General features: G+C 38.0%; 1 protein-coding gene across 2 annotated transcripts in view; it reads right to left on the reverse strand.

Moving 5' to 3' along the window:
- The window catches only part of USP6NL (USP6 N-terminal like), a 139,599-nt gene that overhangs the window by 48,320 nt on the left and 76,828 nt on the right, over window positions 1-14,451 (reverse strand). For both annotated transcript variants that reach the window (XM_039871062.1, XM_039871063.1), the window contains 2 exons: window positions 13,712-13,794; window positions 7,032-7,071 (listed from right to left, as the gene is read on the reverse strand). In XM_039871062.1, coding sequence (XP_039726996.1) covers window positions 7,032-7,071; window positions 13,712-13,794 — 123 coding nt within the window. The remainder of the gene's footprint in view (window positions 1-7,031; window positions 7,072-13,711; window positions 13,795-14,451) is intronic.

Below are 14,451 nucleotides of genomic sequence, written 5' to 3' on the forward strand. Positions count from 1 at the left end.
AAAATAACAGTGTTGCCTTTATACACAGACATCTTACTTTTCAATTTTTATTCTGAAATATTTCAAACCCACAGAAAAGCTGGAAGAACAGTACACCATATACTTATACATACTTTAGCAAATCTACCGATTATTACATTTTGCCTCATTTCATCTATTTATATTGGGGTGGTTTCTGTTTTTACTTTTTGTGTTTTGGCTGATCTGTTAGAAAATCACAGACATCATGAATATTTCATCTCCAAAAAGTTTGAGTATGTATCAACCCACAAATAAAATCATATTTCATATATAATCAGAGTACCACTATCGCACCGAAAAAACTTAAAACTAGTTTATGACTACCTTCATTATTACCTAATAAACAATCCATATCCCAAATTCCACACCTGCTGTAAAAGTGTCCTTCATAGCTGTTTGTCTGTGGGTTGGATGGGGAGACTCAAAATCTAATCATGGGTCAAGCGCTGCGCCTACTGGCCCATCTCTTTACTTCCCTTTGCTCTGGAACAGTCCTCTGGCCTTTTTCTGTCTTTCGTGACACTGACATTTTTTTAAGAGTCCAAGCCACACTATCTGGATCAGTCTGATCATTTCTCTTACATTTTGACAGGAATATTACACAGGTGATGTTGTATCTTTCCCATTGCATCGCACCCAGAGACATATCATGTCGATCTGTACCACTATCAATGATGTAACATTTGATCCATTGATTAAGTGGTATTTTTCCAATTTCTCCATTAAGTAACAGAGAACTCCCCTTTTATAACTAATAAGTAATCTGTGTGGTGCACTTTGAGACGATGTGGACACTCTTTTCCTTAACAACTCTATTCAGTGATCTTATCATCCACATGCCTGTCTGAATCAGTTCTGATTCTGATGATGGTGAAATGATGTATTTTTTTATACTTCTATGATTCCTTCTATATTAAGTGACTTTTTTTATTAAAATGTTTTTCCTTTCTAGCTCCTCCCCACCTTTTCATATCACTATAGTACAAAGAATTATTCTATCAATGTTATAATACTATAATCTTTTATCATCATTCTTTTTGAAGCTAAAATTGTCCCAAATTTGGTAGAACTGCCTCTTATTTGGCTGAAGATCTCTCTCTTCAAGTGGATCCTTGAGACATACCCTTTCTGGCACAAAATAATTGAGATTCACTTTATAATTTTTCTACATAGACCTTCACTAGCCATTTCTTTCCGAAACAGTGGCTCTTTTTCATGGGAATGGTATTCAAGAACTAAGATCTGGGTACTAGATATGTGCATCACTGCAATTTTTAAAATCATATGGGAGATCCTACTATAAGACAATTCTTTCCTGAGAAAGTCAGAACAACATATATCAAAAGGAAAATGACATAGAAGTCTTAATCTCTATCCAATACTCCCTTTTCTGTCTCTCCATTACTTCCACTGACTACAAATTGGTATGTTGTGTACTTTTCTTCCCAGGAGCTGTTTTCAGGAAAGAACTGATCTTCCGTTTGAAATGTGCGATCTGATACTTGGTTGTTTTAAATTGCTGTCCCCCCCTGAGTAAGGACTGGCCCCTCCTATTGGGGCAAGGGAGTGTAAGGATTAAAACTGGGACCAATATCTTCTTTGTTTCTTCTCAACCTCAGTGAGCTGAGACTATATTTTTAACCCTATGGAGGACTAGCATGTACTTAACAACTGTCTAAAAGAGGGTAAAGGGGTCAAATAGATGGTGACAGGAGACTAAACTTTGGGTGATGAGCACACAATGCAATATACAGATGATATAATATAATATTGTACACTTGAAACTTATATAATCTTACTAACAAATGTCACTCTAATCAATTTAATTTAAAAAAAAGAAAGAAAAAAGAACAACTGTTGATCATGCATAGCATTAACTTCTATCTAGTCCAAGGCTCTTCCTACTATTAACATGATTAATAATCACATAAAGGCTAAACATACACAAAATGCATGGATGGATATTAACTAGCCTTCTCCTCTAGAATAAGACATCTTAGAACTTTAAGTTCAAGTCTTCAGTTGCTTTTTTTGTCTCTCCTATCAGAATGTTAGGATGCATGACCGACGGTGAAGTTGACCAGAGCCACGCACACCTAGACCTCACCAGCAGAGGTCAGGATTGGACAAGAAGTACAAGAAGGAAAGCGTCCAGTTTTGACAAAAGTAACACTGAAAAAGTCTATCGGTCATATATTTTGAGTAATATTTCCAACCACAGAAAATTAAAATATAGTTCTGAAAGATATAAATGGGCTCCAATTAGTTTGTAAGCCATGCAAGATATTGTGCCACATACAAGAATGGCTGAATCCATAAAAATTCATAGGTTTTTTTTTACATATCCTTTCCTCCTTATTAAAAACATCAATAAGCTGAAAGAAACAATATGATCCATTATTAATATTATTCTCTGCAGAGTAAACATAATAAGATATTTGTTATGTTTATTTGTTATAAATGCCTGTTTGGGGGAACCCACAGCACTTTGCAAATATCAACACTAATCCTCTTATAAGGGACTGCCTACTACTATCCTTGTTATAAACAGAGAACCGCTTTATGTAAAATAATACACTGGCAAACCTGGAACAAAAGCCATGATTACTTGACTGCATTAGTGCACAAGTCTTCCCAAATGACAAGAAGTGCATGCTTCGTGTGTATGCTTTGTAAAGATTAATAAACACTTGTAGATTTCAGCAAGGCTATCATTCCACTGATTTTATTCAATGAAGTCATACATGTAGAATTTATTAGTTTCCTACAAATGGCCAGAGTTTGGCAGTCACTGAAGAATACATAAACTAAAGTTAAACCAGAAAAATTGGGAGAAATCTTGATAAACTAAAAAATTTCTAGCCTTATACTGCTTTGCATGTGTCTAAGTTCTCATTCTAGTTTAAAGAAACCAAAACTGTAAAAGGCAGACCATGCAATATGAGTGCAGCTTATGTATGAAAGGCATAATGGAATCTCAATCAGCAGCCTCAGAATCCTGCTCCTCTCCCAAGAAAAGACTGGCAAAGGAATGTAAAACTGTGTCTCATGTTAAACCATTACGGTGTATGTAGGTCACTTTTTTAGTGACTTCCTATTATATTAAACTCTTCAAACAACCAATTAACTATAAGCTTGATTGCACTATGTAGCAGACCTTTTATTGCACAGGCAAATATCTTTAAAAAACAAATAAAAAATTTGTTAGCATCCCTCTACTAGCTTTTTTCTTATATTTCTTCTTTTCTTCATTGTCTCATTTCTTGAATCCTCTATATCACACTGGTTCCCAGACTGCTGGACTTTCAGGACAATGGAGAGAGAAGTCAATATTGAGTCGCCAGATTTACATTTTGCCAAATATGGATAACTTTTGTTACACCTTTCAATTCTTCTCTGATTTCTCAAACAAAACACATTTAATGCTCAAAAGGACAATCTCTGCCAGTCTTTAAATCAACATATTTAGTTCTAATGCACTCATTACATCTATTTGGTCATTCATTCAACCACCATTTAGTGCACACATACTAAGTACAACTGCTTGAGGTTCTGGGGATACAGCAATGAACAAAGCAGGTAAAACTCCCTCATAGAGAGTACATCCTAGCGAGGAAACGGGCAAACAAACAAACAAAAATAAGTAAAATAAGTAAAATACTTAGTGTGAAATAATGTTAAGTGCTACAGAGAACAATAAAGGAGGGAAAGGAGTAATTAATCATAACCTCTCGGTTCCCAATTTTAGATATGATGGCCAGAGAGGGTGTTTTTCTGAAGGTGACATGTCAGTAAATACATGAAGGAACTGAGATTTGTCACTATCAGGGGGAAGAGCACAAGAAAGAAAGCAGCCAGGGCAAGGGCCTGGAAGAGGGAGTACGGCCGGCATGCCCGAGAAGCACTACGGAGGCCAGGGCGTGAGCAAGAGAAAGCAGGAGATAAGATGAGAGACTTAACAGAAACCAGGTCACGCAGGGCTTTGCAGGTCATTCTAAGGGCTCTCCCTCTTACTGTGGATAAGATGAGGCGCCACCACAATGTTGCGATTAGGGAACAACATGATCTTACTTATTTTAACAGGATCACTCTGGCTCTTTTGGTGAACAGATAAGAGCGGGGAGAGAGGGGTCAATGGCAGCGCAGGGAGCTGGAGGCTCTGGAAGAGAGGTTTCTGTGGCCCAGGTGGCAGAAGCAGAGCTGGTGAGGCGTCATTGGATTCTGAATACATTGGGAAGGCAGAGTTCACAGGACTGCTAACAGAAGAAACGTGGGGTATGAAGGAAAGAAAGTCGGAAGTAACTCAGAAGTTTTCACGTATAACTGCAGCCTGTTTAGGGTGAACAACTAGAAGAGTGGCATTCCCATTTACTGAGACGGGGAAGTCTGCTAACAGGATGGATTTGAAGAGAATAACAGAAACCTCAGTTTGAACATTTCTTAGACATCCAAGTGTATACATTAAGTCAGACATCTAAGTCTACATAGTGAATATATATACACAAATACACAAGTCTAGGGTTCAGGGAGCCAAGTCATCAACACGCAGCTGGCATTTAACAGCAAAAGACTAGATGAGATTACCATGGAAGAAATACAGACAGGAAAGAGAAGTTCAAGGCCAGAGCCATGGGACACCCCAAAGTGTAGAGATCAAGGAGATGACAAAGAACATGCAGAGCAAACTGAGGATGAGCAGCCAGTGAGGAAAGAAGGTGAGGAGAGTATTGAGTTCTGAAGGCCAAGAATGGAGAAAGTGTAAGAACGAGACAGGAACGAACCAGGTCAAATGCTGCGGGCAGATCAAGGGGAAGATTGGGAACCGACTACCCAATGTAACAGCAGAGAGGTAACTAGAGACCAAGGAAGAATTGCAGGAAAGAAATGGAAAAGAGTACACAGGCACCTCTTTCACGAGTTAGGGCAACAGAGCACGCGGTAAGGAATCCGGGCAGTAGCTGAGGTGGAAGTGGGGTCAAAAGATTGGTTTGCTTTTTTTCAAAATGGGAATAAGAACAGATTTTACTCTGATTGGGAACAGTCAAGTAGAAAGAAAAAGACTTCAGGAGAGAGAAGAATGACCCTCAACAAGCAGCATCCGTATGCACAGGAAGTAGAGCTTTGGGCACAGATGACGACAGGTGGGTAGATGCGGCTATGAAAGCCTGTGGAAGCTCTTCTGATTGCTTCTATTCTTATAAGAAATAAGACACAAGAACATTAGCTGAGGATGGAGAAGAAGGTGCTGGAGGTCGAGGAGAGAAGAAAAGGTTGCAGTGGTTAAAACGGGAGCAGACATTCACTCAGGAGAGATGGGAGGATTTCCACGTAGCGCTCATGCTCCTGAGGTTGCGGCCATGAATTAAAGGTAAACCAGTGGGCATCAGTGTGAGTCTTTTCCTAGTTGCACTTAGTCCTGCAGGGGCAGGCACTGCAGCAGCAAAAAGCTGGCTTTCACTAGGGCTGTAGATTAGCCCAGAAGAGGCGAGAGAGGTGAGGGGAGGTGTAGGTATATGCGAGTGACTGTGCCGTTCCAGTCTGAGCTGGGAAGAGAGAAAAATGACGATGTCAGTGTGCTGAGGGATAATAAAACAGTGGTGGTATCAGCGGGGTCCAAGGATTAGTGAAATCAGGGTATTAGACAAGAGAGAGAATGGTCAGAGAATGCAAACAAATCCTTATGCTCCCATTTCAAAGAAGACTGGTAGAAATTCATCAGAGGCAGAATTTAGAAAGTGGTCACTGTTATCATCACTTCCTTATCATTCATTCCTTAGCCATGGGAAGCTGCCTTCCCCACCACAGCACTACCATCTCATTTCACTAATACTGTGCTCCCGAAAGCCACCAATAACCTCCCACACATCGCCTCGCTTGAGCTACCTCGGTCCCTGAGCACAGCGAGCGTGCCCAAGGCAGAAACTATGTCTTAATTGATCCTAATATTCTAGGCAGCACTTAGTCCAGCACAACGCAGTAATGCAGCTACTAAAAGAAATTCTTTTGCCAAAACATCAATGTTGATGACACAGAGAAAATCAGGCATTTACAAGAGAATTCAATTGCAGGCGGTACCTACAGGGGTTTTTATACATGTAAAATGGCAATTTTGTTTACATCTCAAAGTTATGCTACGGTTTTTTATCTTAAGAAAATTTGATTTTAGAAAGTTTCTAGAAGATTTTTAAAATTCCAGTTCTATCTCTATTATCTGAAACTCAGCCTCCTTCCCCATCAAATATAAACAAACTGAGATAATCACAAGCAATAGCCTCCCTCTCATTCTAAAATTTATTTTCAGTACAGAAAAAAAATAGAGAAGGGACAGGGGGAGATTCTGAGTAACTTTAAAACCTTCAGTCCCCAGTTCTCATGCATACCCAGCCGTGGAACCAGCTCCCCAGACAACTACAGTGAAGAGATGGGAAACGGGCTACCAAAAAAGGTGACAGGTTTAACATATATGACTTCTCCAAGCATCCTTTTTTGACTACAGCAAACTAACTTGGTTGCTGTTGCGTGTGGGAAAGCTGATTAAAACCTCATGGAACAGCTGTGTTCCAAAGAGCCACCTCTCTAGAAGGACACTTTATTAGCCACAGGGGCAAGAGGATCACTTGTGAAGCTCTTACGGATCACCTGCCCAGGCTCCCCCACAGGAAGGCTGGCTCACAGACTGCGGTGGGTCCCCAGCAGCCGAGCTCTCTGGAGACCCCGCCTCGGGAGCGCACCTAGGCTGAGAACCACCTGTCCCGAATGCAGGCCTTCTCCCGAAGTGCTACCTGTCCTTTCCTCAAGTACCTAGCAGAAGCCCCAACAAATGTCTCCTAAAATTACTTTACCATTAATTTCACTCCTTTCTCACAGTGACATATTTAGGGTCAAATTCTAATAGTGACTTCCTCATTTACATTTAATATGGCACTCAAAGTCATAAAGGCAGTGGGTTTTATTTTCCTGACAAACACAATTCGTCCGTAACTGTTAAGTAAGTGCAGAGCTGGCCTTACCCGTTCCACAGCTGCATTATGATAGGGCAGTTCTTCCTCACTGCAGAGAAAAAAAACGGGACATGTGAAGTACCTGAAATCACAGAGAACTTTGAAAACATTACAACGATAGGTGTAAGCATTCATTTGTCATCACAAGAGTTACACAGTTTCTGTTCCACCGAGTTCAATACAAAACACTTAGCAATCTGTAACCACATGTCCCCTATCTTCAAATCTCTAGACAGCACTGTCTAATAATCTCTAGCCACATGTGACTATTTAATTTTAAATGTAGATTAAAATTAAACAAAATTTAAAAGTCAGTTCCTCGGTCTCACTAGCCACAGTTCAAGTGCACGATAGGCAGACAGAGGTCACCATGGGTGACAGTACAGGCACAGAAAGAGCATTCCCACCAAGACACAGAGTTCTACTGTACAGCACTGCTCAGACCAGGAGACAGCAACCTTCGTCTGTAAAGGCAAATCTTTAAATAGTAAATATTTTAGGCTTTATGGACCATACAGTCTTTTTCATAATTACTCAACTCCAGTGTTGCATTGTGAAAGCAGACACAGACAAGATGAGAACTGAGTGTGGTATTGTTTCCATAATATTTTTTACAAAAACAGGTGCTGAGATGGGTTTGGCCTGCAGGCCACCGTTTGCCAATCTCTACTCTAGACTATCACCTCCACTCTCCAGCTCCAACCATGGCCTATAATAAATGATTGTTTTTAAAAATTTGTATAAGGAAATAAAACTGCCTCAGATATATGAATTAAGAAAAAAACTTCGATGTTTATTCTGTAAATACAGAAAGCTTCATTTGTCAAAACTTCAATGGGGATGGTTTTTTAGATGTACAATAAAAGATCAAATTTACTTTTCTGACATGGTAATTTTGTGATATCACCTAATATAAAATATACTGAAACTCTTGTATTAACCGTCAGCAATGTAAAAACAATGTGCTAGCCATAAACAAAGTTATGGGCTTCGAGTTGCTATCTCAGTAGTATTGATGTTTTGGCCATGATATGTACATATTCTTGAGACCAAATAAAACCACTTTCCAGAGTACAAGACATTTGTATTCAAGAGTCCGGTATTTTCAAAGGCACTCGTTTGCTACTCTGAAGAGCCTTTAGGTGAGCCAGGAAGCTGCAGCAACGGAACTGACAAAAGCTTAAGAGCTGAAAGTGATCTTAGATGGTCCAAACCCCTCATTTCATAGCACTTTCACTTAGTCACAGGCACTTAGTCTAATGTAGATTTGTTTAGCATGATCTAACCCAGTGGGTTCAAATTAAGATCAATGAGATCTTCAGACTGTGCAGAAAAGGTTAAAAACTCAATTCTCAAAAAGACAAGAAATTTTGAGGATTAAATTTTAAAAAGCTTTTTTTTTTTTTAACATAAAGTGTCCACTCACTTTTATTCATGTGACACTGTGTTGTTGTTGTTGTTGTTGTTTTATAGCTTTCATTATGCTATTAGTCTAAATTTCCCTAACTTGCAATCCTGATTACTAGGGCCAATGATGTACGACTGGTACAGGATATAACTTCTGGTTTAAAAGTGCACCTATCCGTTCTTCATTGACCGGCAGAAGAGGGCTTGTAGACACTGCTGGAGTGTACTTCCTAGGTGATTAGGTCAGCAGGGACAGCTGGAAGGAATAAGAACATTTGGCACCCTTTGTGCACAGCAAGAATGGCATTTCTGGGTGGGTGGGCTGCCCTGGGCAAGGGCAAACTTTTGTACAGCTGATTTGAGCTGATACTGACACATGTTAATTTGAACATTCTTAACTGTAAATGATGTGCCATCTATGGCTGCCGACCACAGGACAAGTTCTTTGAAGTGGCTGGTTGCATTTCTTTGGTCTCTTATTTACTAAACAAGACTGACAGACCTACTCTAATTGTGCCTAGTCTCAACCCTGAATCAGAACCAAGTTTTGCACTTGTCTGTGGAATGAAGCTGATCATCTGCTCAGGCCACACAGCCTGTGTTGGGCAGGTCCTGCAGAATGAACTGCTTTGTGAAATTCAAGATGAGACAGAAATGCACACAGCACGCTCCTCCACCTTAACCTCAAACCATGCTATGGAAACCATGGGAGAAAGAGATGCCAGAATATGCATGCAACCAAGGTCAGCCTTAGGCAAAATCCAGGATTGGTTTTGGTCTTGGTTTTGGTCTTGGTTTTCCTCCACCCCAATACTTTACATCATTTCCTTTTGCTTGTTGCAACCCCACTAGAGTCTGGTTGCCTATGTAGCCCCCATCATGAGCTCCAATTAGTTATTGAGCTCCTTCTATATAAGATGTTTTTAATGTGCATTTATTTATTTTAAAATTGAGACATAACTGACGTATAACAATATATTAGTTCTAGGCGTACAACATAAAGATTTCATATATGCGAATGTTGTAAATATATGCGAATATGGTTACATTAAGTGTAGTTAGCATCCATCACCAAACATACTTAGGTTAGATTTTTTATTTTTTAACTCTTGATGAGAACTTTTAAGATCTACTCCCTCACAACTTTCAAACATACAAAACAGTACTGTGGACTCCAGTCACCATGCTGTACATACATCCAGGAATTATTACCTTATAACGGGAAGTTTGTACCTTTTGGCTACCTTCACCCATTTCCCTTACCCCTCACCTCCCACCTCTGGCACCCACCAATCTGTTTTCTGTATCTATGACTTTGTTAATTTTTTTAAAGATGCCACATATAAGTGATATCATACAGGATTTGTCTTTCTCTGACTCGTCACTTAGCATAATTCCATAAAGGTCCATCCATGTTGTCACAAATGGCAAGATTTCCTTTTTTTTTTATGGCTGAGTAATATTCCATTGAGTATGTACGTTTGAACGTATATGACACTTTCTTTTCCGTTCATCTGTCAGTCGACACTTAGGTTGTTTCCATGTCCTGGCTATTGTGAATAATGCTGCAATGGACATAGGACTAGAGATGATTTAATTTCCTTTCAAGAAATACCCACAAGTGGAATTGCTGGGTCATACAGTAGTTCTATTTTTAATTTTCTGCAGAGCCTCTATACTGTTTTCCATAGTAGTTGTACCAGTTTACACTTCCACAGCAGTGCACAAGGGTTCCCTTTTCTCCACATCCTCATCACCAACACTTATTATTTCTTGCCTTTTGGTAAGAAGCTTTCTAACTGGTGTGAGGTGATAGTTCTTTGAAGCCTTGATTTGCATTTCCCTGATGATTAGTGATGGTTAGCATCTTTTGCTGTTGGCCACATGGATGTCTTTCTTTGGGAAAACATCTATGCAGATCCTCAGCCCAATTTTTAATCAAATTGTTTTTCTTTTGCTATTAAGTTTGTCTAAACTTAGATTTACTTGAGTCAAATTATTAGATGGGTAGAAAGAGTTCTCAAGCCCTTGCCATCAAAACAGATATTCTTTAAAAACAAAAACACCTTTATTCTAGTTTTCGAATATTTATATAGTCGTAGCAAACTACAATCAGCTAAATCTTATAAATATAAACATTTTGATAAGTAATTGAAAATCTGAAGCTTGTAATTAAATTTATATTTTGGGTAGAACTTCTAATTCTTCTATTAATAACTTGTGACCTAAAAGCATTATCTATCTTATCCAAATACCAAGCATTCTTTGTTGAGCAAACTAGCAATGACTATTTTTGATGAAAATGTTTAAAGTTCTCTAACTTCTTAAATAAGCTCAATCTGTCTGTCACTCCATCACAGGCAAACCGACTGGGGCGGACCCCCCGGTTCCGAGTACCAAACAAAGACATTCTTGTTCCAGCATCGAGCCAAGCTGGTTTGGCAACAGATTTCATATTTATTGTGAAATCTGTTATAAAACCAAGTTAGTCCTGTACTGCATTTGCTAATTACTGTCATCCTTCTTCACATATCATAACAAGTAATTTAACTTACTAAGCCTATAATTAGGTATGAAGTCAGCAGCCCTCAGAGAAGGCTACAAAGTTAGTTTTTGCCATTGCATTGTATTGATATTGACACTGAAAACACAATTTCATTGGAGAACCAATCGAAATTGGAGAACCAAACTGCAAAGAACTAAGATAGCAGAAAGAAATACTCTTTCATCAAGGTGTGTGACAGCGAGCAATATCTAAATGTCCGGCCACGCGCCTTTCTTCCACCGCACACAAAACTCCGGTCTACAGTGACAAGTAATAAAAGCCATCAGCAGCCACTTCTGGAAAAAAGAGTTTTACTGAAGTAGGCATTGAAACAAAAATCAATGGCTTTGGTGAAATTTAATAAAGCCTAACATTACGCTAAAATGCATGTCTACGCTTCATTGTTTTCATTTGCGCTGCCTGCCTCAGAACTGCAACATGGAGTAAATAAAAAATTAGTCCGATAGTATGAGAACTGGTACCAATCGGCTTCGTTTTCAAAAAAGTGGAGAGCTTAGCTATATGAGTATATGTCAGTAGATGTGATCATTTCAAACAGGACCCTTTCTCTTTAGGCACTCCTTTCTCCCCTTTAATTTTCTTCCTCGGCATTTTGAAGCCTTCTTCTGGGTTTTTCTTATTAAAAATATAAGAGAGCAGGAACAGGCAGTATAATGCAGAAGTTCACAACACAAGCTATGCCGTAAGACTGCTAAGGTCCACGTGCCAGATCTGACACGTGCTGTCAGCACAACTGGGCAAGGTGCGAGACCTCTTTGCATTTCAGTTTCAACTAAACAAAAGGAAAAGGTAAAAAGAGTACCTACGCCAAAGAGATTTTGAGAGGAATAAGTAAATTAATCCATGTAAAGAGCTTGGAACAGTGCCTGGGATACAGTAAGTGCTCAATAAATATTACCTAACATTATTAAGATAAACTATTGATTGACTTTCCCCTCCACTAGTGCCAAATGGACCTTAGCAGAGAGGGTGAAAAACAAACGTGAAATAACTTAGTGTAATTTTTAGACTGCCAGATACAGGCTAGGTTCTTGGGCCAGGACCTAGTTCAGATTGTTTCAGGCAACAGGAAAAGAGAATTCAGGTAATTGTTAGATCTTTTTGGAATAAACAGATTTTTCATATATATTTTGTACTATATTAGACTATTATATAATTAAAACATCTTTTATAGTGGCTCATTCCCATCAGAAACACTTGGGGAAGTCAAAATGAGCTGAGTAGTATCCCACCTTCTGAATTGAAATCTGGGATAGATCCCAGAAATCTATTTAAAAAAAATTTTCCAAGCTGACTTTAATGTGCAGGCAAGTTTGGGGCGCACTGATCCTAACAGTGCTAAATGTTCAAATGCTGATTGCTAAATGCTAATTGTCCTTCAAAACTTCACTCATATATCTCAGATGTGCACATTAACCCACACAAATGTGTGATCACTTCCTGCCACATTTGTGGCCAAGCATGATTTACTTAAAAAAAAAAAAAGTGGAAGTGGGGGGTTAATTTAAGAAGAGTATTTTCATCATAGTTAGTTAAATACTGCTCTGTTAGTCTGTTGAAGTCCAAAATTTTCTAATTATAACTACTCAGGAGTACATTTTGAGTATTCTAATGCCATTAAGTATAATAATACCGCTCATTTGTCCAGATCTTTATATAGAAGTCTATCATTTTATTTCTTCAAGTCCTCTACTACACTGTAAAGTATGTAGTTAATGATTTCTGTTTATAGATGAGGCATAAAATGGTTAACTGAGCCCCGCAAAGCCACAGGAAGAGCACATATTCTCTAACTCCCAAACTGTTTGTCTGTTTGCTTGTTTTACCTGATAAAAACATGATACAACAAAATACTTACTAAATGGAAGAAAACTGAACAGAAAGAGGAAACAAGGTCTGAATACTGTAAGTTACTGCTATGAACGAACCATACAAGAAATTGTATTTTTTCCTTCAAATTTAATCATATGTCATAAAATAAAAATCTCTGGCCTTTTCCTATTTATAATAAATAAGGCTGAAAAAGAATATATTTGAATGAAAAGTAAGTTAATCATCGAATTGTATGGAACCAAACAAACTTTAGAGTTGAAGAGAAGTCTCCAGCCCAGGGGAGTCTCACCAAACAATGCCAGAACCAGACCAGGCAGATTCACACCATTTGCAGAATGTTTTTAAGAGTCAAAATCCTTTCAACCACTTTGTAGTGGTCTAGACCTCCCTCAGCTCATCATATAACAGACTCAGGATAAATGGAATTAATTTGAGAAGCAATAACACGAATACATTTACAACTATAAGGAAGATCAATGGCATTTCTTTTCATTGCCCGTTTTCAGGCTGCATAACACTAAAGTTATAACTGCTAATTATTTTCTAAATGCATTTGTGTAAAATGAAATGTTTTATAATTATTTCGGAAATACAAATTGTTATTCATTTCCATTTAATTCTGCTAAATTATTAATATAACTCATTTGTTGCACTTAATACTTACTAAAATACAACAAATAATAAAAATTGTATTCTTACAAAATAGTTTCATTTCAATCATAGAGGTTAAAAATGCCAGGAATTTAATAACAAAAAGTGTGCTGCAGGGCCAGTCCTGGAATCTTATTCACAGCAATGTTATTAAAAATAAAGAAAATCAATATAATAGGTGTCCACAGAAACATTATAATAAAAAAGTTAGCTTTCAATCACTGAAACTTACTGTAAAAAGCCAAATCTGTCCGTGACTTTGTAAACAAGGTAATCAGCATCTTCCCAAGGCTCAATCTCTGCACCTTCTCGTCCCTATAATAGGGGACAAGAAGGGTGTTATTGAGAATCTATAAAACTAAATAATTTTTTAAAATAAAAAGACCCCAAAAAATTATTTTTCATGTACTAACATAAAAACATTTATAGAATATTTATTTGTTTTAGAGTCAACTATTCCAATCATATTAAAGTACATCATCTTTCTTCCATAAAGTTAGGATATCATTTCATCCAGTTCCAGTACAACCTGTTAGGTTTTCTTTTCTGAAAATCTCTAGACTACAGATGATTCATGTAAAGCTTTATATCTTATATTTTGTCACAATGATGTTTTCTTGGGATATTTTGCATCTTCAGTAAGAGTTGGAAATGAGGCATTGTTTGCGTTAATTAACTTTTAAAAAAACAACTATTTTTGCATATAATCACTATTTCCTAGTTACAAACTTTGGAAGATACTGTATGTCAACAACAGCTGACATGCAGCTAAGCCTTGATCAGATTTGGGTTCCTGTGAGAACCTGGGAAGGAGGGAGCAATGGAGAATAAGAAAACTACTCAGCAATGAACTGCAGAACTTTAAAGTTCTAAAGTGAACCTGTTTTAGAAAAAAAGTATTTCTTGTCTTTTCATCCAAACTTCGCAGAAGAATGAGCTATCAGCTTTGTCTCTTCATTTTTATATCAGCTC

Source organism: Pteropus medius, unplaced genomic scaffold, assembly GCF_902729225.1.
Source record: "Pteropus medius unplaced genomic scaffold, Ma_sr-lr_union100, whole genome shotgun sequence".
Taxonomy (NCBI): domain Eukaryota; kingdom Metazoa; phylum Chordata; class Mammalia; order Chiroptera; family Pteropodidae; genus Pteropus; species Pteropus medius.